Source organism: Anomaloglossus baeobatrachus, chromosome 2 (assembly GCF_048569485.1).
Source record: "Anomaloglossus baeobatrachus isolate aAnoBae1 chromosome 2, aAnoBae1.hap1, whole genome shotgun sequence".
NCBI classification, from domain to species: domain Eukaryota; kingdom Metazoa; phylum Chordata; class Amphibia; order Anura; family Aromobatidae; genus Anomaloglossus; species Anomaloglossus baeobatrachus.
Genome location: NC_134354.1, coordinates 188,315,818 through 188,343,271, shown reverse-complemented (window position 1 = coordinate 188,343,271; position 27,454 = coordinate 188,315,818). Strand labels below are relative to the sequence as shown.

At 45.4% G+C, this 27,454-nt stretch overlaps 1 protein-coding gene across 1 annotated transcript in view; it reads right to left on the bottom strand.

Moving 5' to 3' along the window:
* Window positions 1-27,454, bottom strand: part of CCDC80 (coiled-coil domain containing 80) — a 162,703-nt gene that overhangs the window by 60,361 nt on the left and 74,888 nt on the right. The window contains exon 5 of the mRNA XM_075333554.1: window positions 5,176-5,327. Coding sequence (XP_075189669.1) covers window positions 5,176-5,327 — 152 coding nt within the window. The remainder of the gene's footprint in view (window positions 1-5,175; window positions 5,328-27,454) is intronic.

The window sequence follows — 27,454 nt, the reverse complement described above, 5'->3', positions numbered from 1 at the left end:
AATTTTTCATTTTGCTATCTATAGTGCTGGGTCTAATTCCCCTGAGTCTCAGATCTCTCGTGTAGTTTTTTTATTTTGGAAATTAGCGGTAATCATGATTTCCTGCCCCCAGCTTTATCTCATTTATAACATTTCTGTATTTCCTGGAGGCCCCTGCCTGCGCAGCTGGAACGTACCGCCTATTTAAAGGGAAGATTCAAATATGGATGATAATCAGATGTTGCTATTCTAATATTGTGGGTGGCAAACATCCAGATTGACAACACATGTGAGTTCTAGTACTTGAAGGGAAGGCACATGTTTGTTCTTACATGAAAATGTTCCTTGTCACTACAATTTTAGAAGTTGGATAAAAAAAAAAGTATTTTGAAGTTGATAACCTTTTGTTCGAAGTATAAGGACAGATTGAACAAATGGATACATTTTTGATAATTCTTCATTGTCAGATGCAGGATGAAGGATGATCACTTTTGACTGATGTTCCGAATATATCAAGTGCTAAATATCATTCCAGGCGTTATCAACGGAGACTTTTAGAATAACACGATGCAAACTCTGTTTGTAGCCAATGAAAAAAATGACCAAAGTTTTGTTTTTTTCATAGGATCTTTTTAACCCCTTCAGCCCCCAGCCTGTTTTCACCTTAAAGACCCGGCCATTTTTTGCAATTTTGACCAGTGTCACTTTGACAGGTTATAACTCTGGAACACTTCAACGGATCCTGGCGATTCTGAGATTGTTTTTTCGTGACATATTGTACTTCATGTCAGTGGTAAATTTAGGCCGATATGTTTTGCGTTTATTTGTGAAAATTTCGGAAATTTGGCGAAAATTTTGAAAATTTTGCAATTTTCAAAATTTGAAATTTTATGGCCATAAATCTGAGAGATATGTCACACAAAAAAGTTACTAAATAACATTTCCCACATGTCTACTTTACACCAGTGCAATTTTTGAAAAAAAAAAAAATTCCGTTAGGAAGTTAGAAGGGTTCAAAGTTCATCACCAATTTCTCATTTTTCCAACAAAATTTACAAAAAAAATTTTTTTAGGTACCACATCACATTTGGAGTGATTTGAGAAACCTAGGCGACAGAAAATACCCAAAATGACCCAATTCTAAAATCTGCACCCCTCACTCTGCTCAAAACCACATCCAAGAAGTTTATTAACCCTTTAGGAGCTTCACAGCAACCAAAGCAATGTAGACGAAAAAATGAAAATTTTACTTTTTTAACACAAAAATGTTACTTTAGCCATAAAAATTAGTATTTTCACAAGGGTATCAGGAAAAATGCATCATAAAATGTATCGTGCATTTTCTCCTGAGTACGCAGATACCCCATATGTGGTGGTAATCAAATGTTTGGGCACACAGCAGGACTCGGAAGGCAAGGAGCGCCATTTGAATTTTTGAGTGCAAAATTAGCTGCACTCATTAGCGGACGCCATGTCGGGTTTGAAGACTCCCCGAGGTGCCTAAACAATGGAGCTCCCCCATAAGTGACCCCATTTTGGAAACTAGAGCCCTCAAATATTTTTTGTAGATGTTTGATGTGCACTTTGAACCCCTGGGGGCTTCACAGAAGTTTATAACGTTGAGCCGTGAAAAGAAAAAAATTTTTTTTTACCACAAAACTGTTGCTTCAACCAGGTAGCTTTTTTTATCACAAGGGTATCAGGAAAAAATGCACCATAAAATGTATTGTGCATTTTCTCCTGAGTACGCAGATACCCCATATGTGGTGGAAATCAAATGTTTGGGCGCACGGCAGGACTCGGAAGGCAAGGAGCGCCATTTCACAGCAAAATTGGTTGGAATTATTAGCGGACGCCATGTTGCGTTTGGAGACCCCCCTGAAGTGCCTAAACAATGGAGCTCCCCCACAATTGACCCCATTTTGGAAACTAGACCCCTCATGGAATTTATCTAGCTGTTTAGGGAGCACTTTGAACCCCTGGAGGCTTCACAAACGTTTGTAATGTTCAGCCGTGAAAATATTTTATTTTTTTTACCACAAAATTGTTTTTTCAAACAGGTAGCTTTTTTTTCCACAAGGGTATCAGGAAAAAATGCACCATAAAATGTATTGTGCAATTTCTCCTGAGTACGACGATACCTCATATGTGGTGGAAATCAATTGTTTGGGCGTACGGCGGGGATCAGAAGAGAAGGAGCGCCATTTCACAGTAAAATTGATTGGAATTATTAGCAGACGCCATGTTTCATTTGGAGACCCCCTGAGGTGCCTAAACAATGGAGCTCCCCCACATGTGATCCCATTTTGGAAACTAGACCCCCCCCCCCATACAAAAAAAATTAGTTTGGCGAAATAAAAAATACAGACATCAGTAGAAAAAAAAAAAAAAAAATGAGCGCCTGCCAAGACCAGTGCCCAACGTGAGAGCAATGCACGAGTCTCGCATCGCATCATCCACTGCAGTCTGGAAGCGAGCAACTGCGCTGGATAATGCGATGCGAGAGGGCGGGGCGGCAGATGAGAAAGGGCGCAGCGGATGGAAGATGGGAAAGGGCGCAGCGGGTGGAGGAGCGGCAGAGGATGGGAAAGGGCGCAGCGGATGGATGATGGGAAATGGCGCAGCGGATGGATGGGAAATGGCGCAGCAGATGGAGGAGCGGCAGAGGATGGGGGGGGGAGGTGAGATGGGGATACCTACCTTTCAGGATGGATCTAGGCAGCAGGATCACAGCAGACAGAAGAGGCAGCAGATGAAGGAGGCAACAGATCGAGGAGGGTGAGAGGGGGCAGTAGATGGAAAATGGGAGAGAGCAGGCAGCAGATCGGGGAGGGGGGCAGAGTCTGATGGGAGAGAGAGATGGCACATGGAGGAGGAGGGGCCCCGGGGGGGAGGGTGGCTTGCAGCACATGTAGGGGGAGGGTGGCTTGCAGCACATGTAGGGGGAGGGTGGCTGGCTTGCAGCACATGTGGGGAGAGGGTGGCTGGCTTGCAGCACATGTGGGGGGAGGGTGGCTTGCAGCACATGTAGGGGGAGGGTGGCTTGCAGCACATGTAGGGGGAGGGTGGCTGGCTTGCAGCACATGTGGGGGGAGGGTGGCTGGCTTGCAGCACATGTGGGGGGAGGGTGGCTTGCAGCACATGTGCTGCAAGCCAGCCACCCTCCCCCCACATGTGCTGCAAGCCAGCCACCCTCCCCCCACATGCGCTGCAAGCCAGCCACCCTCCCCCCACATGTGCTGCAAGCCAGCCACCCTCCCCCCACATGTGCTGCAAGCCACCCTCCCCCCACATGTGCTGCAAGCCACCCTCCCCCCACATGTGCTGCAAGCCACCCTCCCCCCATGTGGGGGGAGGGTGGTTTGCAGCACATGGAGGGATAGGAGGTGTGGCGATGGAGAAGGGGCAGCCGATGAAGGAGGCGGCGGCGGCCGCCGATCGGGAACAGTGGGGGCCGATTCGGGGGCAGCAGCGGCTGAAAAAGGTGGGTGCGACGGCGGCGGGGACAGTGGCGAGCATGGCGGCGGGGACAGCGGTGGATCGGGAGCGGCGGCGGGGACAGCGGTGGAGCGGGAGCAGCGGCGGGGCGATCGGAGACAGCGGCGGGGACAGCGGTGGAGCGGGAGCATGGCGGGGCGATCGGAGACAGCGGCGGGGACAGCGGTGGAGCGGGAGCATGGCGCCGGGGCGATCGGAGACAGCGGCGGGGACAGCGGTGGAGCGGGAGCATGGCGGGGCGATCGGAGACAGCGGCGGGGACAGCGGTGGAGCGGGAGCATGGCGGGGCGATCGGAGACAGCGGTGGGGACAGCGGTGGAGCGGGAGCATGGCGCCGGGGCGATCGGAGACAGCGGCGGGGACAGCGGTGGAGCGGGAGCATGGCGCCGGGGCGATCGGAGACAGCGGCGGGGACAGCGGTGGAGTGGGAGCATGGCGGGGCGATCGGAGACAGCGGCGGGGACAGTGGTGGAGCGGGAGCATGGCGCCGGGGCAATCAGAGACAGCGGCGGGGACAGCGGTGGAGCGGGAGCATGGCGGGGCGATCGGAGACAGCGGCGGGGACAGCGGTGGAGCGGGAGCATGGCGCCAGGGCGATCGGAGACACCGGCGGGGACAGCGGTGGAGCGGGAGTATGGCGGGGCGATCGGACACAGCGGCGGGGACAGCGGTGGAGCGGGAGCATGGCGCCGGGGCGATCGGAGACAGCGGCGGGGACAGCGGTGGAGCGGGAGCATGGCGGGGCGATCGGAGACAGCGGCGGGGACAGGGGCGGGCAGCGGGGACAGGGGCGGGCGGGCGGCGGGGACAGCAACTTACCGTTCTCCTCGGCTTCCAGGGACGGTCACAGGCCGCAGATCCACATTGATTGGAGAGAGCGGTCACAAGACCGGTCTCTCCAATCAGAGCTGGGGGCGGGTGAAGCATCGATCACCCAGCTCCAGCCAATGGCCAGTGCTACAGCAGCACTGATCAGGGCTGGATTTCAATGTTCCAGCCATTTTCAATGGCTGGAACATTACAGTGGCTGTAATTGGCTGAGCGGCGTTCGTCAGCCAATCACAGCCTCTGTAGGTTCGGGGAGGAGGCACCACCCCTCCTGAGGTCAGGCAGAGGTCCCCTCCTTCCCGAATCTACCGTTTAAGTAAACAAATTTCACTTCCCGGGGCTCCGGGACCGCGATTTCGCCATGACGTACTGAGTACGTCATGGGTCGTTTAGCACCATGTCACCATGACGTACTCAGTACGTCCAAGGTCGTTAAGGGGTTAATATTTTCCACTAGACAACCAGGAAACTGGTCAAAGAGATATAAGAGAATGGTCACTTCCATATGTTGCAAAGAACAATGGCATATTATCGACTGGACCTCCTGCTTGTCGTCTAAGAAAGCCAACTTAACCATTACAAATTCCTGTTTTTTTTTTTTTGTTTTTTTTTATAAGGAATGAAAATAATGCTTATTAGCATACGTTATTGCCTACATTTGTTATAAAAGATATTAAAATTTATTTTCAATTTTCAAAAGATAAAAAAATTCCTTCTCTAAATATGAGCAAATGTTTCACATTACATTATTTTATTTACTCTTAAGTGCCTCCAACTAGAATGTTCTGGTGGATTGATTTTTTTTTTAAACTGAAATTTGAAGACTTTATCTGACAAGTTCACTTCAGTTGATTTTTTGGATCAGCTTACCTTGAGAGGAAACTTTCCAGTGATCTTGTCTTGTCTTCCCTTTTACATGTAATCCCATCTCTTTTCTGTTTCTCCATCTCTTTAATTCTGGATTGGAATGTATCAACGATATCAAACACCGACTTCATAGCAATGGGCACTTCATAATATTGCTGTGTAATAAAAAATAAAGACAAAGAAAATCAATTTAAATATATGAGCATGGAACATTTTATTTAGATATTTCATTTACAAAATTGTTCAATTCGGCATTGCGGCTCAGTTAAGGTTAGTAATAATGGCTGCAGGGAAGAGGCATTTTATGGTCCAGCTAAACATACAACCTACAAAAATGGCAGCAAGCCAAAACACCAGAGAAGTAATACATATATTGAGATGCCGGCCACCAGAAAAGCAATAAAGAACCTACATATAGGACCACACACGTACATATTTATATATACTGTGTGTGTATATATATATATATATATATATATATATATATATATTATATATATATATACACATATACACACACACACACACACAATGTATACAGTATGCTATATATATATATATATTACAGTACAGACCAAAGGTTTGGACACACCTTCTCATTCAAAGAGCTCACTTTATTTTCATGACTCTGAAAATTGTAGATTCACATTGAAGGCATCAAAACTATGAATTAACACATGTGGAATGAAATACTTAACAAAAAAGTGTGAAACAACTGAAAATATGTAATATTCTAGGTTTTTCAAAGTAGCCACCTTGTGCATTGATTACTGCTTTGCACACTCTTGGCATGCTCTTGATGAGCTTCAAGAGGTGGTCACCGGAAATGGTTTTCACTTCACAGGTGTGCCCTGTCAGGTTTAATAAGTGGGATTTCTTGTCTTATAAATGGGATTGGGAGCATCAGTTGTCTTGTGCAGAAGTCTGGTGGATACACAGCTGATAGTCCTACTGAATGGACTGTTAGAATTTGTATTATGGCAAGAAAAAAGCAGCTAAGTAAAGAAAAACGAGTGGGCATCTTTACTTTAAGAAATGAAAGTCAGTCAGTCCGAAAAATTGGGAAAACTTTGAAAGTGTCCCCAAGTGCAGTGGCAAAAACTATCAAACGCTACAAAAAAATTGGCTCACATGAGGACCGCCCCAGGAAAGGAAGACCAAGAGTCACCTCTGCTGCGGAGGATAAGTTTATCTGAGTCACCAGCCTCAGAAATTGTAGGTTAACAGCAGCTCAGATTAGAGACCATGTCAATGCCACACAGAGTTCTAGCAGCAGACACATCTCTAGAAAACTGTTAAGAGGAGACTTTGTGCAGCAGGCCTTCATGGTAAAACAGCTGCTAGGAAACCACTGCTAATAACAGGCAACAAGCAGAAGAGACTTGTTTAGGCTAAAGAACACAAGGAATGGACATTAGACCAGTGGAAATCTGTGCTTTGGTCTGAGGAGTCCAAATTTGAGATCTTTGGATCCAACCACCTTGTCTTTGTGCGAAGCATGTAGAGTCCATCAGTTCACCTTTTCTACAAAGACACAGTGGTTGGATCCAAAGATCTCAAATTTGGACTCATCAGACCAGAGCATAGATTTCAACTGGTCTAATGTCCATTCCTTGTGTTCTTTAGCCCAAACAAGTCTCTTCTGCTCGTTGCCTGTCCTTAGCAGTGGTTTCCTAGCAGCTATTTTACCATGAAGGCCTGCTGCACAAAGTCTCCTCTTAATAGTTGTTCTAGAGATGAGAAGGTGTGTCCAAACTTTTGGTATATATATATATATATATATATATATATATATATATATATATATATATACAGTCATATGAAAAAGTTTGGGCACTCCTATTAATGTTAACCTTTTTTCTTTATAACAATTTGGGTTTTTGCAACAGCTATTTCAGTTTCATATATCTAATAACTGATGGACTGAGTAATATTTCTGGATTGAAATGAGGTTTATTGTACTAACAGAAAATGTGCAAGCCGCATTTAAACAAAATTTGACCGGTGCAAAAGTATGGGCACCCTTATCAATTTCTTGATTTGAACACTCCTAACTACTTATAACTGACTAACTAAAGCACTAAATTGGTTTTGTAACCTCATTGAGCTTTGAACTTCATAGACAGGTGTATCCAATCATGAGAAAAGGTATTTAAGGTGGCCACTTGCAAGTTGTTCTCCTATTCGAATCTCCTATGAAGAGTGGCATCATGGGCTCCTCAAAACAACTCTCAAATGATCTGAAAACAAAATTTATTCAACATAGTTGTTCAGGGGAAGGATACAAAAAGTTGTCTCAGAGATTTAAACTGTCAGTTTCCACTGTGAGGACCATAGTAAGGAAATGGAAGAACACAGGTACAGTTCTTGTTAAGCCCAGAAGTGCCAGGCCAAGAAAAATATCAGAAAGACTGAGAAGAAGAATGGTGAGAACAGTCAAGAACAATCCACAGACCACCTCCAAAGACCTGCAGCTTCATCTTGCTGCAGATGGTGTCAATGTGCATCGGTCAACAATACAGCACACGTTGCACAAGGAGAAGCTGTATGGGAGAGTGATGCAAAATAAGTCATTTCTGCAAGCACGCCACAAACAGAGTCGCCTGAGGTATGCAAAAGCACATTTGGACAAGCCAGTTACATTTTGGACAAAGGTCCTGTGGACTGATGAAACAAAGATTGAGTTGTTTGGTCATACAAAAAGGCGTTATGCATGGAGGCAAAAAAACACGGCATTCCAAGAAAAGCACTTGCTACCCACAGTAAAATTTGGTGGAGGTTCCATCATGCTTTGGGGCTGTGTGGCCAATGCCGGCACCGGGAATCTTGCTAAAGTTGAGGGTCACATGGATTCAACTCAGTATCAGCAGATTCTTGACAATAATGTGCAAGAATCAGTGACGAAGTTGAAGTTACGCAGGGGATGGATATTTCAGCAAGACAATGATCCAAAACACCGCTCCAAATCGACTCAGGCATTGATGCAGAGGAACAATTACAATGTTCTGGAATGGCCATCCCAGTCCCCAGACCTGAATATCATTGAAAATCTGTGGGATGATTTGAAGCGTGCTGTCCATGCTCAGCGACCATCAAACGTAACTGAACTGGAATTGTTTTGTAAACAGGAATGGTCAAATATACCTTCATCCAGGATCCAGGAACTCATTAAAAGCTACAGGAAGCGACTAGAGGCTATGATTTTTGCAAAAGGAAGATCTACAAAATATTAATGTCACTTTTATGTTGAGGTGCCCATACTCTTGCACCGGTCAAATTTTGTTTAAATGTGGATTGCACATTTTCTGTTAGTACAATAAACCTCATTTCAATCCAGAAATATTACTCAGTCCATCAGTTATTAGATATATGAAACTGAAATACCTGCTGCAAAAACCCAAATTGTTATAAAGAAAAAAGGTTAACATTAATGGGGTGCCCAAACTTTTTCATATGACTGTATATATATATATGGTGAAAACATTACAGATAGCCAAACTATGAGAAACCCTAAATCTGACCCTGATTTCTTTCTGCCTGATCATGGCGGTTGGCACCCTAAGATTACACAATGGCGTCCCACATTCAACGTCAGCTGATCCTGAGTGTTCTTAAAGGGTTATTCTCATCACCAAGATCCTATCACAATATGTAGTAGGTGTAATAACATTAGCCAATACCTTAAATTAGAAATGTAGTATAGTTCTCATGATATAGCCATGTCTCTTACCTCATGTGCAGGGCATTGCAACTTAGGTATCCATGGTTATGACCACCAGCAACGAATTAACTGTCACTATATGAGTGGCAGTAGCAATTGATACCTTAGCTGCAATGCCCTGCACATGAGGTAGGAGACTGGCTATATCAGGATAACTGTTCTACATTTCTAATTGGAGGTATTTGCTAATATTATTATTATTATTATTAGTATTATTATTATTATTTTTACTACACCTACTACATATTAGGATAGGTTCTTGAAGATGGGAATACCCCTTTAACTGCACCCTCAACTATAAACATAGCGTAACACAAAACAAGAATAACCATAAAAGAAGTGCACACAAGCTGAGGGTGAGAAACAGGGCTAAGAATACGTTCACACAGTCATACAGGGAGGAAGGAAGAAAACTTAAGAAACCTAAAAGACTTACCAAATTCTGAAAACCTCCCAATTGTCAAATGTAACAGAATAGGAAGGAAAACTTAGATACAAATGCAGGTACTAGCAATAGAGATAATTCAGCAAGATAATCCTTAACTGAAGAGCAGGGACTCCAAACATCCATCTTGGAATATAGCCCGCAATGAAGGCATGTCCATGATAAGTATAAATAGCCCCACCCAAGATGTGATAGGGCAACTAAAACAAAAGAAGTAAACACAACTGAATAGAAGTAAAACAGGTAAGCAAGGCAAAGGATAGGAAAGACAAGAGAACAATTGGACAGAGACAAAACAGGCTGTGGTCCAACAGAGAGAAAAACTGATCACACAAACAGACGTCACTGGTTTGAGCCCCAAACAAATACTCAGCTCACTCCTATTTCCCCGACACTCTGTTCCAGTGTTTGATGTGTGCACTGAGGCTCTGCACGGCAGACATGATGTAGTGATGTCATCATCTTTGCTGATTCAGTTGCCTGTGTTGAATGTTGGAAGAAGGAGCTGGTAATTCCCTCCTCCACCATTATATTCACCGTTACATGCATATTGAGGATTAGAGATGAGCGAACCGGTCCCGGTTCGGCTCGAGGCCGGTTCGCCGAACGGAGGTCCCGTTCGAGTTCGGCTCGTCGAACGTTCGACGAACCGAACTCGAACTGCATAGGAAACAATGGCAGGCAATCACAAACACAGAAAAACACCTAGAAAACACCCTCAAAGGTGTCCAAAAGGTGACAAACAACTCAAACACATGGGAAAGTGACAAGGACATATACTCATGCGAAAACAAAACAGCTGGACAAGGAGAAAGAGGAGGACACACAGATATATGAGTATATGCAAGGAAACATCGATTCCATTATTGTGCAACTTGAGCCCTGCTCATTTTAGGCTTCCAATCTTGATAAATTGCCTGAGCTCGCCACGTACGCCTTGGGGATCTTGTCGTGTCCTGCAGCCAGCGTTCTCTCGGAACCTGTCTTCAGTGCTGCTGGGGGTCTGCTGGCAGATAAGCACATGTGTCTGTCCACTGACAATGTGGACATGGCTCTCAGAGGACTTTTCTTCCCCTGGGTCAGCCAGGGGACGGGAAAGGCACGCGTATTTTTGAGAGTGCTTCATGCAAAGCATCTTTTTCATCTTGAAAATTGGGTCAACTGATGCCAGTCAAGTGGGGTGTGTGTGGCCCAGTTAGTGGAAACGAGGGAGACTGTGGTTGGAGTCCCCTCGCTGTGTTTCTAAAAGAACCAAGATGAACAAGTCATGGCTCTCAGAGGACTTTTCTTCCCCTGGGTCAGCCAGGGGACAGGAAAGGCACGCGTATTTTTGAGAGTGCTTCATGCAAAGCATCTTTTTCATTTTGAAGCATCAACTGATGTCAGTCAAGTGGGGTGTGTGTGGCCCAATTAGTGCCAACGAGGGAGACTGTGGTTGGAGTCCCCTCGCTGTGTTTCTAAAAGAACCAAGATGAACAAGTCATGGCTCTCAGAGGACTTTTCTTCCCCTGGGTCAGCCAGGGGACGGGAAAGGCACGCGTATTTTTGAGAGTGCTTCATGCAAAGCATCTTTTTCATCTTCAAAATTGGGTCAACTGATGCCAGTCAAGTGGGGTGTGTGTGGCCCAGTTAGTGGAAACGAGGGAGACTGTGGTTGGAGTCCCCTCGCTGTGTTTCTAAAAGAACCAAGATGAACAAGTCATGGCTCTCAGAGGACTTTTCTTCCCCTGGGTCAGCCAGGGGACAGGAAAGGCACGCGTATTTTTGAGAGTGCTTCATGCAAAGCATCTTTTTCATTTTGAAAAGGGGCATCAACTGATGTCAGTCAAGTGGGGTGTGTGTGGCCCAATTAGTGCCAACGAGGGAGACTGTGGTTGGAGTCCCCTCGCTGTGTTTCTAAAAGAACCAAGATGAACAAGTCATGGCTCTCAGAGGACTTTTCTTCCCCTGGGTCAGCCAGGGGGACGGGAAAGGCACGCGTATTTTTGAGAGTGCTTCATGCAAAGCATCTTTTTCATTTTGAAAAGGGGCATCAACTGATGTCAGTCAAGTGGGTGTGTGTGTGGCCCATTTAGTGGCAATGAGGGAGACTGTAGTTGGAGTCCCCTCGCTGTGTTTATAAAAGAACCAAGATGAACAAGTCATGGCTCTCAGAGGACTTTTCTTCCCCTGGGTCATCCAGGGGACGGGAAAGGCACGCGTATTTTTGAGAATGGCTTCATGCCAAGCATCTTTTTCATCTTGAAAATTGGGTCAACTGATGCCAGTCAAGTGGGGTGTGTGTGGCCCAGTTAGTGGAAACGAGGGAGACTGTGGTTGGAGTCCCCTCGCTGTGTTTCTAAAAGAACCAAGATGAACAAGTCATGGCTCTCAGAGGACTTTTCTTCCCCTGGGTCAGCCAGGGGAACAGGAAAGGCACGCGTATTTTTGAGAGTGCTTCATGCAAAGCATCTTTTTCATTTTGAAAAGGGGAATCAACTGATGTCAGTCAAGTGGGGTGTGTGTGGCCCAATTAGTGCCAACGAGGGAGACTGTGGTTGGAGTCCCCTCGCTGTGTTTCTAAAAGAACCAAGATGAACAAGTCATGGCTCTCAGAGGACTTTTCTTCCCCTGGGTCAGCCAGGGGACGGGAAAGGCACGCGTATTTTTGAGAGTGCTTCATGCAAAGCATCTTTTTCATCTTGAAAATTGGGTCAACTGATGCCAGTCAAGGGGGGTGTGTGTGGCCCATTTAGTGGAAACGAGGGAGACTGTGGTTGGAGTCCCCTCGCTGTGTTTATAAAAGAACCAAGATGAACAAGTCATGGCTCTCAGAGGACTTTTCTTCCCCTGGGTCAGCCAGGGGACGGGAAAAGCACGCGTATTTTTAAGAGTGCTTCATGCAAAACATCTTTTTCATTTTGAAAAGGGGCATCAACTGATGTCAGTCAAGTGGGGTGTGTGTGGCCCAATTAGTGGAAACGAGGGAGACTGTGGTTGGAGTCCCCTCGCTGTGTTTCTAAAAGAACCAAGATGAACAAGTCATGGCTCTCAGAGGACTTTTCTTCCCCTGTGTCAGCCAGGGGACGGGAAAGGCACGCATATTTTTGAGAGTGCTTCATGCAAAGCATCTTTTTCATTTTGAAAAGGGGCATCAACTGATGTCAGTCAAGTGGGGTGTGTGTGGCCCATTTAGTGGCAACGAGGGAGACTGTGGTTGGAGTCCCCTCGCTTTTGAAAAAAGAACCAAGATGAACAAGTCATGGCTCTCAGAGGACTTTTCTTCCCCTGGGTCAGCCAGGGGATGGGAAAGGCACGCGTATTTTTGAGAGTGCTTCATGCAAAGCATATTTTTCATCTTGAAAATTGGGTCAACTGATGCCAGTCAAGTGGGGTGTGTGTGGCCCATTTAGTGGAAACGAGGGAGACTGTGGTTGGAGTCCCCTCGCTGTGTTTATAAAAGAACCAAGATGAACAAGTCATGGCTCTCAGAGGACTTTTCTTCCCCTGGGTCATCCAGGGGACGGGAAAGGCACGCGTATTTTTGAGAGTGCTTCATGCAAAGCATCTTTTTCTTTTTCAAAAGGGGGGTCAACCGATGCCAGTCAAGTGGGGTGTGTGTGGCCCATTTAGTGGCAACGAGGGAGACTGTGGTTGGAGTCCCCTCGCTTTTGAAAAAAGAACCAAGATGAACAAGTCATGGCTCTCAGAGGACTTTTCTTCCCCTGGGTCAGCCAGGGGATGGGAAAGGCACGCGTATTTTTGAGAGTGCTTCATGCAAAGCATATTTTTCATCTTGAAAATTGGGTCAACTGATGCCAGTCAAGTGGGGTGTGTGTGGCCCATTTAGTGGAAACGAGGGAGACTGTGGTTGGAGTCCTCTCGCTGTGTTTATAAAAGAACCAAGATGAACAAGTCATGGCTCTCAGAGGACTTTTCTTCCCCTGGGTCAGCCGGGGGACGGGAAAGGCACGCGTATTTTTGAGAGTGCTTCATGCAAAGCATCTTTTTCTTTTTCAAAAGGGGGGTCAGCCGATGCCAGTCAAGTGGGGTGTGTGTGGCCCAATTAGTGGCAATCAGGGAGACTGTGGTTGGAGTCCCCTCGCTGTGTTTATAAAAGAACCAAGATGAACAAGTCATGGCTCTCAGAGGACTTTTCTTCCCCTGGGTCAGCCAGGGGACGGGAAAGGCACGCGTATTTTTGAGAGTGCTTCATGCAAAGCATCTTTTTCTTTTTCAAAAGGGGGGGTCAACCGATGCCAGTCAAGTGGGGTGTGTGTGGCACAGTTAGTGGAAACGAGGGAGACTGTGGTTGGAGTCCCCTCGCTGTGTTTTACATGCTTTTAGAAGGGCATGACATGGCTTGGAGGTTTGGAACTCCATTCTATGTCTGAACTGGGTGCAAAAAACCTAAAAAACATCACTATGGGGAGATAAGGTATGCACACCAGTGACTATGGAAGGGGAATACATGGAATAGCAGAAACTGCTGTGTGAATACTGACATGAAAAATTCAATAGCTATTTGTAAGAATGAAATGTGAAAAATGGAACCTGCATTACTGCCATGAATATATGAATAAAGAGAAATTTAGCTACTGAATTAACTGCATGAGAGGACACACACAAGCTAGGGACCCCAACGTAGAGAAATACTTTGGCGTAGTGTTGGGGCTCTTCTGCATTGATCAATTCAGTAGCTAAATTTCTCTTTATTCATATATTCATGGCAGTAATGCAGGTTCCATTTTTCACATTTCATTCTTACAAATAGCTATTGAATTTTTCATGTCAGTATTCACACAGCAGTTTCTGCTATTCCATGTATTCCCCTTCCATAGTCACTGGTGTGCATACCTTATCTCCCCATAGTGATGTTTTTTAGGTTTTTTGCACCCAGTTCAGACATAGAATGGAGTTCCAAACGTTATTCCTTAATGTTAGTAGTTTTTCGTTTGTGAACCCTCCCCACACACACCTATTGCCAATCCACATCGTATATATAGCCTGGGTCTCAGCGTCCCATACACGGTAAGTTTTTTAACTGCATGAGAGGACACACACAAGCTAGGGACCCCAACGTAGAGAAATACTTTGGCGTAGTGTTGGGGCTCTTCTGCATTGATCAATTCAGTAGCTAAATTTCTCTTTATTCATATATTCATGGCAGTAATGCAGGTTCCATTTTTCACATTTCATTCTTACAAATAGCTATTGAATTTTTCATGTCAGTATTCACACAGCAGTTTCTGCTATTCCATGTATTCCCCTTCCATAGTCACTGGTGTGCATACCTTATCTCCCCATAGTGATGTTTTTTAGGTTTTTTGCACCCAGTTCAGACATAGAATGGAGTTCCAAACGTTATTCCTTAATGTTAGTAGTTTTTCGTTTGTGAACCCTCCCCACACACACCTATTGCCAATCCACATCGTATATATAGCCTGGGTCTCAGCGTCCCATACACGGTAAGTTTTTTAACTGCATGAGAGGACACACACAAGCTAGGGACCCCAACGTAGAGAAATACTTTGGCGTAGTGTTGGGGCTCTTCTGCATTGATCAATTCAGTAGCTAAATTTCTCTTTATTCATATATTCATGGCAGTAATGCAGGTTCCATTTTTCACATTTCATTCTTACAAATAGCTATTGAATTTTTCATGTCAGTATTCACACAGCAGTTTCTGCTATTCCATGTATTCCCCTTCCATAGTCACTGGTGTGCATACCTTATCTCCCCATAATGGCTTAAAGGTTGACTTTCAGCATCGGCAAACTGTTGCCTACCAAAATGCTGCCTTTCCAACACCTGTGGTTATAGACAATGAGGAACATACTGATGAAGATGAGACGCAGATACCCGATTGGGATGACAACTTAAATATTCGGTCAGGGCAAGAAGAGGCTCGTTCTGAGGGGGAGGGGAGTGCAAACACAACAATTGATGATGAAGTTCTAGATCCCACCTACTGTCAACCCACAGTCAGACACTCGAGGAGGTCAACAGAGGCGGTGGAGGAGGATGCAACCGACGACGAAGTTACCTTGCACCTTCCTGGACACAGTCGGAGCACTGGTAGCACGTCTACAACTGCATCCTCAGCCACCACTCTGCCTCTGAGCATTATTCGGGGTGGATCAACAGGTCGCATGGCCTCTAAGCCTTCCCTACCCTGGTCCTTTTTTGACATAGAAAAAGATCGCCCAAATTATGTGATCTGTAAAATTTGTCATGGTTCTCTTAGTAGAGGTCAAAACCTCAGCAGTTTGACAACTTCTTCCATGAATCGTCACATGAATAAATATGATATGGCCCGGTGGGAAGCTCACCGTGCTGCAATGCGGCCTAGCGGAGCGAACCATCCACCGCCTGCCCCTTCCAGTGCATCCGCGCGCTCGTCATCTTCTAGGACTGTGGGGACAGCTGTCACACCTGTTTTTCCACCCACAACTTCCACCACTGTAACCGCAACAGGCAGTTTGCTTGGTAGGTCGTCAGTTGGTTTGGAAGGGGAAACAAGTGAGTGTGTACAGCTCTCTCAGACATCGATAGCACCAACGTTGGATGAAGGCAACATCATGTCTCCGCCTGCACTTTCCTCACAAACCTGCATTTTTCCAGGGACACCCTACTCAACACCGTCTACACACAGCAGCCAGATCTCTGTCCCTCAGATGTGGTCAAATAAAAGGCCACTTCCTGCGACCCATGACAAAGCGAAGAGGTTGACTCTATCCCTCTGTGAGCTGTTGGCTACCGAAATGCTGCCTTTCCGCCTAGTGGACACACAGGATTTTAGAGACCTTATGTCTGTCGCTGTGATCCAGTACAAGATGCCCAATCACCACTGCTTCTCCAAGAACAGCATGCCCGCGCTACACCAGCATGTCGCACACAACATCACCACTTCCTTGAGAAACTCTGTGTGCGACAGGGTGCATTTCAACACAGATACTTAGACCAGTAAGCATAGACAGGGTCATTACATGTCACTGACTGGGCACTGGCAAACTATGGTGAGAGATGGAGAAGGGTCTGCTGTCCAAGTCTTGCCGTCCCCACGAGTTGTTTCAATCCTTCTTCTGTATGTAGAAGTTAATACACTGCTTCTGCCTCTTCAACCTCATGTGGGTCCTCCACCTTGGCGCAAACCCTGTGTGGTCAGGCCACCCTTCCTTGTAACTGCGCACAAGCACTACCACACACCTCCTTACTATGCTGGCAGCAGAGCTCAATGCCATCAGGCGGTCAAAGTTTTACTTTGAAATGTATGGGAAATGTGAGTCACACCGCTGAGAAGTTGTGGACGGTTAGCTCTGGATACCGAGTTTCATCAATGGTTGTCTCCACTCAACCAGCAGCCAGGGAAGGCCGGGTGCGACAATGATGCAAACATGGGTGCGGCCCTTCACTGTGACAATGTGACACACATGGCTTGTGTGGTTCACGTGTTGAACCTGGTTGTCCAGCAATTTTTAAAGCACTATCCTGGACCACATGGCCTTCTGCAGAGAGCACGGTGTAACGCCTTCCTTGATCCACACACTCAGATGGGCTGTTAATGATAGGCTAGAGGGAAGCCACTCACCAAGCAGGACCCCTAGAACCCTTAACCCCTTTAACCCCTATACAGGGATTAGGAATTGCACAGGGCCCAAGGTGATTAATACCTGTGGAAGGCTGGAGTTCCAGAGAATAGTAGTCAGGCAGGGTGAAAACATTAATTGAGGAACAGGAACAGAATGGGACGGCCAGGACTTAATCAGAAAACAAGCAGAGGTGAAATGCGGATCGGCCAACAAGGTACATAAACAGCAAGCAGGAAAAGTAGTCAGGTAACAAGCACACAAAATCATAAAACTGAACTGGGGGTAAAAGTAACCAGAGGTCATAGCTATGTCTGGCAGTGGTCTCCAGACAGGATGGGCATAAAAAAGGGTGTGGTGTCTTCCCATTGGTTGTAGCTGAATGATTGTACTTCATCTGTGAGATACCCACCAGCTACATTCAGCCAGAGATTCTGCATCTGTCAAGGTAATGCAGCCCAGTGGGTGAGCATAACCTGCGTCCACCTGCGCCGCTGGCATCGACTCCTCTCCCATCATCAGCACTATTCATGAAAGGAACACGTTGTCACCTGGCGACCGGAGTACAAATTGACGGAGCGGACTCCGTTGGTGACTTAACAGCCGTGTGCGGCAATGATGCAAACCTGGCTGCGGGCCATCCTCAGGGCAATGTGACACACGTGCCTTGTATGGCTCACGTGTTGAACCGAATTCTCCAGCAATTTTTAAAACACCATCACGGCCTACATGGCCTTGTGCAGCGGGCACGCTCGCTATGTGCTCACTTCCATCGTGCGCACACAGCAGCTCAACAACTTTCATCACTCCGGAAGTCTTAGGGTCTGGCAGTTAAACGCCGGAAATGCGATGTTCCGACCCGCAGGAATTGGAATCTGCACATGTTGCAGCGTGTGTGGCAGCACCGCAGAGCCCTGCTGAAATACGGTATGACATATAGCCTGGGATAACTTGATCAAGAGGTGGTGCAGATCACGCTGCTGGAGTGGTGTCAGATCAAGGACCTATGCACCCTGCTACACAGTTTACAAATGTCGACGAAGATGTTTAGCACTGGCAATGTCATTCTCAGCGTGACAATTCTGGTCATCTACATGATGGAGCACACTGTAATTATTATTCGGAGTCAGGTGTTGGGACAAGAGGAAGGGGAGGAAGTACAGGAGGAGTCATATGCGGAAGGGATAAGATCTACGAGGTCCAGATGGTCAGCGGCACCTATGCGGCATTCATGGTGAGGGAGAGGGATTAACAAGGGCGCATAGTATCAGCAAAAAGTTTTGATGAAAGTGCAGGAGCCCATGAAGAAATGGAGGAGGAACTGGCGATGGGCATGGAAGACTCAGCAGATGAGTGAGAGCTTGCTCACATTTCGGTTGTGCGAGGTTGTGGGGAGAGGGCAGAGGAAGGATGCACGATTCTCACCTCTCTGCCACCAACACACCAAGGACTTGGTCCTCCTGGATGCACAAGACACATGAGCGCCTTCTTGCTGCACTACCTACATGACCCTCGGATTGTATGAATTCAAAGTAATCCTGAATACTGGGTTGCCACACTGTTAGATCCCCGGTACAAGATAAAATTTGACGAACTAATTCCTGCCATAGAAATGGACGCACGTATACAGGAGTATCTGCAGAATGTGGTACGCAATGTTAGATCTACTTTTCCACTAAACACCAGTGCTGCACAGAGTGAATCTCAACGCTTTGTCATGGATAGGAGGAAATGGTCTTTTACTTGTCCACATCGGAGGGACCGAGGGATGGCTGCTGTGCTGAGATGGCATTGAGTACGGTGTCCCTGGCCCTGCAGAGTTGCACTTTTGGTCATATACCAAAATGAGTTGAAAAAGGACAGATGCTGGTGGAAAGGGGAACAGGTGTGTTGGAAAGGGGACAAAAGTTTTGGTCCGTGGATTTGGTGGTTAAGCAACTGTAACATTTGCTGAAGAAACACCATCTGTTACAGTGGGACTGGCAGATTTGGATAAAGTGGTATATACTATGTTACCGCTATATAACGAAAATTAATAAGAAAAGAAAGAGAAAGGTATATATCCCCATCAGCAGTCAGTGTCCACCGTGCTCCCAGTTGGAAAAGGAGAGGTTGGCAACTGGAAGGTTTGGTGGAGGATACAGAGCTGTGTGGCTATGAAACTAATAGTAGCCTGAACCGAGTTAGACGCCATTCGGATCTGGAGACTGTGAGCCCTGTTAGCGTCACAGGGTCCACATGCCCACCCAGCCCAGGAACTCCCTGTTAACAACACAGGGGCCATTGAGTACGCTGACCGTGTGCGTAGGGGCACACCTGTGGACAGCAGGCGCATCAGCAGCAGCAGGCCTGTTAATGCCACTGGGCTGCACAAGCAGGACTGGTAGGACAGGAGCTGGTCTTAACCGTTCTGCGTTACCAACTGTGTTGGTGGCCTGCATCGACACCCTATCCCTGCCTACCTCTGGCCTAAAGCCGCAATGGGTTCAACACATGGAGGTGTGCTCTTTCGTAGCATAATAGAAGACTGCGCACCTCCTTGTTGGCTCCAGCCCCTTTTATAACCTGGGTCCGCCCCAAACCAGGGTGAACCACAATGCACCTCCTGGAGACAAAAGTAGAGTGACACGTCATGAGTGGCATAACTAGCGTCCTATATGGAACCGCAACTTCAATGATGACCTCATGGCTGCCATGACCCAAACACCTCACCAGTCATCGTCTGACCATCAATAATGCGGTGACAAGTCATAGGGGTGGGCCTCTGCAAGCCATTTGGGAGGACACCTGATGCCCTGTGGTCTATATGGGACCCCCACATCAGGGGCAGGGCCAAAGAGTTCATTACCGGACCTAGTCTCTGATGCAGGAAGTGCCTGAGCATGCTCAGTAGCATGAAATACAGTCTCTGAAAAAAGACTATCAGCTTTAGCATGGTGTCTAGGCACAAAACAGGACTTAGACCCGGCACGGAATGCAAGCACCTGTGCAAAGAGGCTTTTCACACTTAGTGTGGGAGCATGCGCTGTATCCCGAAAAGAAGACATCGTCAGGAATAACACAGTCAGGCTGAGCATACTCACTAGGCGAAACACTGTAATTATGCTGCAGCTGGGGTACATCGGCACACGCATGCGCACTAGCTGCCTCTCCACACTTAGACGTGGAGGGGAAATTGCTTTTGGAGATGCTGTCTATGAACAGAATGAAAAGCTAAAGGAAGCCTGACTTTCTATCCCTCCGAATTATGAAATGCAGCAATGAATTCCATGAGTTTGCTATAACATTAGCGTAGCAAAATGTGCATGAGGGTGTCATGTAGAGGTGCTATAAATAGCTTGTCACCAGTGGTGCACTAATGGAATACAACAGCCAGTTCTATGATGCCACTAAATGGCAGTATTTTTTGCTATCATTATAGCTTATTAAAAACAGAGCAGGAGGGTGTCATGCAGAGGTGCTGCACATAGATTTGCATTAGTGTGACTAGACAAAAGTACAATAGCCACGTTTAGGATGGCACTAGGTACACTGACTGTTTGCTAGTATAATGGCTTAGTTTAAAAAAGTTGGAGTGTGCAATGCAGGCAGACATGCTGCAAATATCTTTACAATAGTGTGAATAGACAAAAGTACAATAGCCACGTTTAGGATGCCACTAGGTACACTGACTGTTTGCTAGTATAATGGCTTAGTTAAAAAGAGTTTGAGTGTGCAATGCAGGCAGACGTGCTGCAAATATCTTTCCACTAGTATGACTAGACAAAAGTACAATAGCCACGTTTAGGATGCCACTAGGTACACTGACTGTTTGCTAGTATAATGGCTTAGTTTAAAAAAGTTGGAGTGTGCAATGCAGGCAGACATGCTGCAAATATCTTTACAATAGTGTGAATAGACAAAAGTACAATAGCCACGTTTAGGATGGCACTAGGTACACTGAGTGTTTGCTAGTATAATGGCTTAGTTTAAAAAAGTTGGAGTGTGCAATGCAGGCAGACGTGCTGCAAATATCTTTCCACTAGTGTGACTAGACAAAAGTACAATAGCCACGTTTAGGATGCCACTAGGTACACTGACTGTTTGCTAGTATAATGGCTTAGTTAAAAAGAGTTTGAGTGTGCAATGCAGGCAGACGTGCTGCAAATATCTTTCCACTAGTATGACTAGACAAAAGTACAATAGCCACGTTTAGGATGCCACTAGGTACACTGACTGTTTGCTAGTATAATGGCTTAGTTTAAAAAAGTTGGAGTGTGCAATGCAGGCAGACATGCTGCAAATATCTTTACAATAGTGTGAATAGACAAAAGTACAATAGCCACGTTTAGGATGGCACTAGGTACACTGAGTGTTTGCTAGTATAATGGCTTAGTTTAAAAAAGTTGGAGTGTGCAATGCAGGCAGACGTGCTGCAAATATCTTTCCACTAGTGTGACTAGACAAAAGTACAATAGCCACGTTTAGGATGCCACTAGGTACACTGACTGTTTGCTAGTATAATGGCTTAGTTGAAAAAAGTTGGAGTGTGCAATGCAGGCAGACATGCTGCAAATATCTTTACAATAGTGTGAATAGACAAAAGTACAATAGCCACGTTTAGGATGCCACTAGGTACACTGACTGTTTGCTAGTATAATGGCTTAGTTGAAAAAAGTTGGAGTGTGCAATGCAGGCAGACATGCTGCAAATATCTTTACAATAGTGTGAATAGACAAAAGTACAATAGCCACGTTTAGGATGCCACTAGGTACACTGACTGTTTGCTAGTATAATGGCTTAGTTGAAAAAAGTTGGAGTGTGCAATGCAGGCAGACATGCTGCAAATATCTTTACAATAGTGTGAATAGACAAAAGTACAATAGCCACGTTTAGGATGCCACTAGGTACACTGACTGTTTGCTAGTATAATGGCTTAGTTAAAAAGAGTTTGAGTGTGCAATGCAGGCAGACGTGCTGCAAATATCTTTACAATAGTGTGACTAGACAAAAGTACAATAGCCACGTTTAGGATGCCACTAGGTACACTGACTGTTTGCTAGTATAATGGCTTAGTTTAAAAAAGTTGGAGTGTGCAATGCAGGCAGACATGCTGCAAATATCTTTCCACTAGTGTGAATAGACAAAAGTACAATAGCCACGTTTAGGATGCCACTAGGTACACTGACTGTTTGCTAGTATAATGGCTTAGTTGAAAAAAGTTGGAGTGTGCAATGCAGGCAGACGTGCTGCAAATATCTTTACAATAGTGTGAATAGACAAAAGTACAATAGCCACGTTTAGGATGCCACTAGGTACACTGACTGTTTGCTAGTATAATGGCTTAGTTAAAAAGAGTTTGAGTGTGCAATGCAGGCAGACGTGCTGCAAATATCTTTCCACTAGTGTGACTAGACAAAAGTACAATAGCCACGTTTAGGATGCCACTAGGTACACTGACTGTTTGCTAGTATACTGGCTTAGTTAAAAAAAAGTTGGAGTGTGCAATGCAGGCAGACGTGCTGCAAATATCTTTGCACTAGTTTGACTACACAAAAGTCCAATAGCCACGTTTAGGATGCCACTGGGTACACTGAGTGTTTGCTAGTATAATGGCTTAGTTAAAAAGAGTTGGAGTGTGCAATGCAGGCAGACGTGCTCTGCAAATGTCTTTGCACTAGTGGGACTATAGCAAAGTCCAATAGCCACGTTTAGGATGCCACTAGGTACACTGAGTGTTTGCTAGTATAATGGCTTAGTTATAATGAGTAGGAGTGTGCAGAGGACAGGAGGGTACAGTGGCAGGATTGTGGGGCTCTGGGTAGAGGAATGGAAGCCTGCCTTTCTATTCCCTCCTAATAGGGAAATGCAGGGAGGAAATCCCTGACCTTGGCTACACAGACGCTGTCTCTGTTTTCAGGACCTGTCACCTATGGCTCTGACCCTGCCGGTTTGAGCCCTTAAAAGGACTGCTAGAAAGTGCTCTCCCTAAGCTGTCCAGCGCTGTGTATGGAGCGCATACTGCTGTATTGGCGATAGGACTCAGGAGGACGGAGCTGCGACAGTGATGTCTGACACCAAAGACGCAGAAGAGATAATGGCGTCCTGGAGGAAAATGTCCGGTTTTATAATGCAGGGACATGTGACATGGACATCCTATCACACATGCCGTTGCTTCTCTGGCTAAAAGTCCACTTAGCTGTGTGTGTGTCTGGGATTGGCTGACATGCTGGCCCGCCCCACTACACGCGCGCGCTTAGGGAAGGAAGACAAGGAAAAAAAAAAAAAAAAATGGCGATCGCCATTATAGAAACAGCAGTGATCTGAAGGCGCTGTTCACGCACACTATACACTGAAATGTCATAGCAAAATATGTGAGAACACACAAAGGAATGATTTATCCAAATTTTATTCATTAGTTGTACACACAAAATAAAAACAGGAGTGCGCAATACTCCTGATTAGTAATAATCATCACTTATGAGGACATTGTACCTCACCAACGTGGGGACCAAGACCGGACAGAAGGTATATATACTATGCTTGGGAGAGTATACGGCTGATTGCCAGTCACAATACCCCTAGGTTATCCCCAAGTATAGATAGTAAACTCCCTCATCTGACTCTGATATCGGGTAATGCAATACTAACCCGGGGTGCACAAGGCATAACCGAGTCAACTAGGTGTTAGAGGTACGTACCGGGGAACGAAGTAGGTAAGGGAGCCGGTCCAGTGTCCACGCCCGACGCGCGTTTCGGGTACCTTTTTCAGGGGCACCACACGCGTGTGGTGCCCCTGAAAAAGGTACACGAAACGCGGGTCGGGCGTGGACCCTGGACCGGCTCCCTTACCTACTTCGTTCCCCGGTACGTACCTCTAACACCTAGTTGACTCGGTTATGCCTTGTGCACCCCGGGTTAGTATTGCATTACCCGATATCAGAGTCAGATGAGGGAGTTTACTATCTATACTTGGGGATAACCTAGGGGTATTGTGACTGGCAATCAGCCGTATACTCTCCCAAGCATAGTATATATACCTTCTGTCCGGTCTTGGTCCCCACGTTGGTGAGGTTACAATGTCCTCATAAGTGATGATTATTACTAATCAGGAGTATTGCGCACTCCTGTTTTTATTTTGTGTGTACAACTAATGAATAAAATTTGGATAAATCATTCCTTTGTGTGTTCTCACATATTTTGCAGTTAGATTGGAATGTTCCTTCTATAACTAAATCCTATCTATGGGGACTACTGTAGTCAGATGATATTTACCTGACTAGTATTATTACAGCATGTTACACCCCTTCTCTTCTATGAAAATTTGTTCAACTGAAATGTCATAATAGTGTGATTCACAGAGTGACTTACACTATTACAGCGGAAACCAAGCTAGGAATTAGCTGTTTTTTTGCTGCTAGAACCGTTCTCGAACGTTTCTAGAACTATCGAGCTTTTGCAAAAAGCTCGAGTTCTAGTTCGATCTAGAACAGGCCCCAAAATCACTCGAGCCTAGAACTGGAGAACCTCGAACCACGAACCGCGCTCAACTCTATTGAGGATACAGATAACTGTGAAATCGTGACGTTAGGGACGGGAGAGACAGCAGCGTGTTTTTTTCAGCCGTTTGGTTGTGACGATCCGTGGGCCATACAGGAACCGCAAGAAGGCCAGAAATGGCCCACTGTCTGCACTTTGGCCAGGTCTGGTTCACTTGCATGTGGAAATAATTACTCATATAGTGTTGTCATGATCCAGGACCGGGAATCTCCACTCCAGAGTTTCCAGACCCGGCCTGGTCATGTCAGGGGTTAACTCCCATCAGCCTCATTCTGGTTTCTGGGGACACTATATAAGGTCTCTGAACCTGCATTCCTATGCTAGTTATAGTTTTGTTCTGCAGCTTGTGACTTGCTCTGGTGAGAATTCCTGTTTGATCTGACTCCTTGTTACTGTGCCCTTACCTGTACCCTTCCCCGCTCGTCTGTCTGTCCCAACCCCTGACTTCCCGCTCCTGTCTGTTGTTTGTGTTTTCCTCTGCATACCTGATCTCCCGGCTTCTGACTCGGTTCTGTTTTCTAACTTGGTTTTGATCCTCCCTTTGCAGTGACTCCACTTTCCTGGCTTTAGACTCTGACTGTTTGACTACTCTTTTGCCCCCTGGTGGTTTGCCGAGTAACCACCTGCTGACTTTACTCTGCTGTACTTCAGCTGCCTTTCTGTTACTGTGCTACTTTGTCTCTCCTTCACTACTCTGCTGCCACCTAGTGGGGAATACGCTGTACTATGTCCTACCAACCCTTTGTACAGCGTGACAAGTGCCGGTTCAATTAACAATAACCAAAATCCATTTTCTTCTACTTTTTATTGTAACATCATCTGGGCTGCAATTTTTTTTTTCTTTACGGGTCTATCTTACAGGCTTACCAAGCACTGAGCACAATACCAGTTGGTCACCAGGGGCTGAAAACAGTGTAATTGAGTTGCTAAAGAATAAGAAAAATGCCAAAAAACCTTACAGACTATATAGTATTAATGTTTGAGGACATACAGATATAAAGCAGCTACAAAGATGTATGTAGTTTTAACTAGGTTCTCTAGAGCTCTAAAAACAAAATGAAAACCCTTAACTGTCCCATTATTATGATGCTGTAGAACACAGCAAAAGCATTTTCAGCAACTAAACTCATTGACCTTTTGTCTGTGCCAGATTCTGCTATACCACGTGTACGGGATGTGGTCAGCACTACAGGGGAGCTCGAATTCCCCAGCTGGGATTTGGTTGCTATACTTCCAACTCCATGGTGACGCTAATATGTTAGCTTCCATCCAGAATCTTTCACCCAACTAACGGTTTGAATCACTTTGTGTCTATTCTATGGCTGCTACGCCGATGATTTCCCTGTGTACAGCATGTTATTTGTGAGAAAAATAGAAGACTACAGTGCAAGTTATGTCCAGGCTTCAGCAAGGGAACTAGCAACATGTGAACTATCTCACTTTTGACCCATAAGCTATCATTGTACAGGGAGATAATTTTACAATATAGTGTAGGACAATTGTTTAGTAACATAAAATGTGCACTGAGGTATCGCATCAACTCTTAGTATGAAGTCACACACAGTCACACACACACACACACACACACACACACACACTATGTCCATCATAGCCCCCTTGTGGAGGGAGGTATCTTGATCTTACCTATTTGATGCCTGCTCAGCCCTTCACAGAACCATGGGCCAGCAGTCATATCAGTATTCCATAGCCACTAGATGGGAGCCCTGCGAACCACCTCCCATCTGTTGAAACCCATTGCTCCCCTTTTTATTAGCCAGCCTGGCGTGACATTGTGTGTGCATCATCTCCTTCCAATGACGTGGTGCCAGGCCAGCTTATCAAAACTGAAGCTGCAGGTGATGGCACGTAGGAGGCACTTCACAGGGCTCCCAGAGGCCACACAGTAATCACCTGGCCACTAATATATACTTTTTGATGAGCCCGATGACAATACCTTATATAGCAGTAAAATTCAGTGGTCCTATGAATCGATTCACACCATCTCTATCGAGCACACAACTTGGTTTCTCTAGACAAAATTAAGATTATCCTAGGCTCTAGATTTATGGTTAGCCAAATGTAAAGCAATTTATTAATCTTCATCTATGTTTTTTCTTTGGCTTTATTCACGCATTATTGCAAAAATTGTCACCCTTGTGCTGCCTATCTTTTTCAAGCTAACACATTATATTTTAGAGGGCTATTCAAATATCAGTTTTATTTTTGCTGATCCATGTTCAACTTGCCCATTTAAGTCAAAGGGTAAGAGAACAAAATGGACATCACATTGTTGGTATCTGTATTATATCTGTTTTTCACTGGTTATTTGCTAGAAAAAGCTTAAAAAAATCCATCTTTTTTGCATATGAAATAGAAATGGAAGACACATGGATAGCAATGTGAATGACCTGATAAAGACTGCACTCTGTTTAGTTTGTTGTGAAGACTTGTGTACTTCATAAGATCTTATCTAACGTAAACACTGAGATAATCTACAAAACATGTTTTACATTCTTTATAAAGGTCTCCTTTTTAAACAAAAATGTACTGTATATTATGCCATTGCTGGTTTATAGCTTGTTATTAGATACTGTTAGGTTCAGAAATACTTGTACAGTAACACAAGTTTTGCCACTTGAGCTATTCACCAAAAGATATTCAACATACAGTTATATAATCAACATTATCTTAAAGTGCACTCTTAAATTTAATTTGAGAGGATTTGTATCCTAATTGAAATAAGGGTTTAGGAATTACAGTTCTTTAATATAGCGCTGCCTCTTTTTCAAGTGACCAAAAATAATTGGACAATTATTTCAAAAGCCCTTTAGTGAGCTGCATGGGCTATTCCCTCACTAAGCCATAATTAATTAGGTAGGTAAAAGGTCTGGAGCTGATTCTAGGTGTGGCATTTGCATTTTGAAGCTGTTGCTGTGAACAGACAACATGCAGTAAAAAGAGCATACAATGGAAGATAAGCAGGCCATCATTAGATTAGAAAAAATAAAT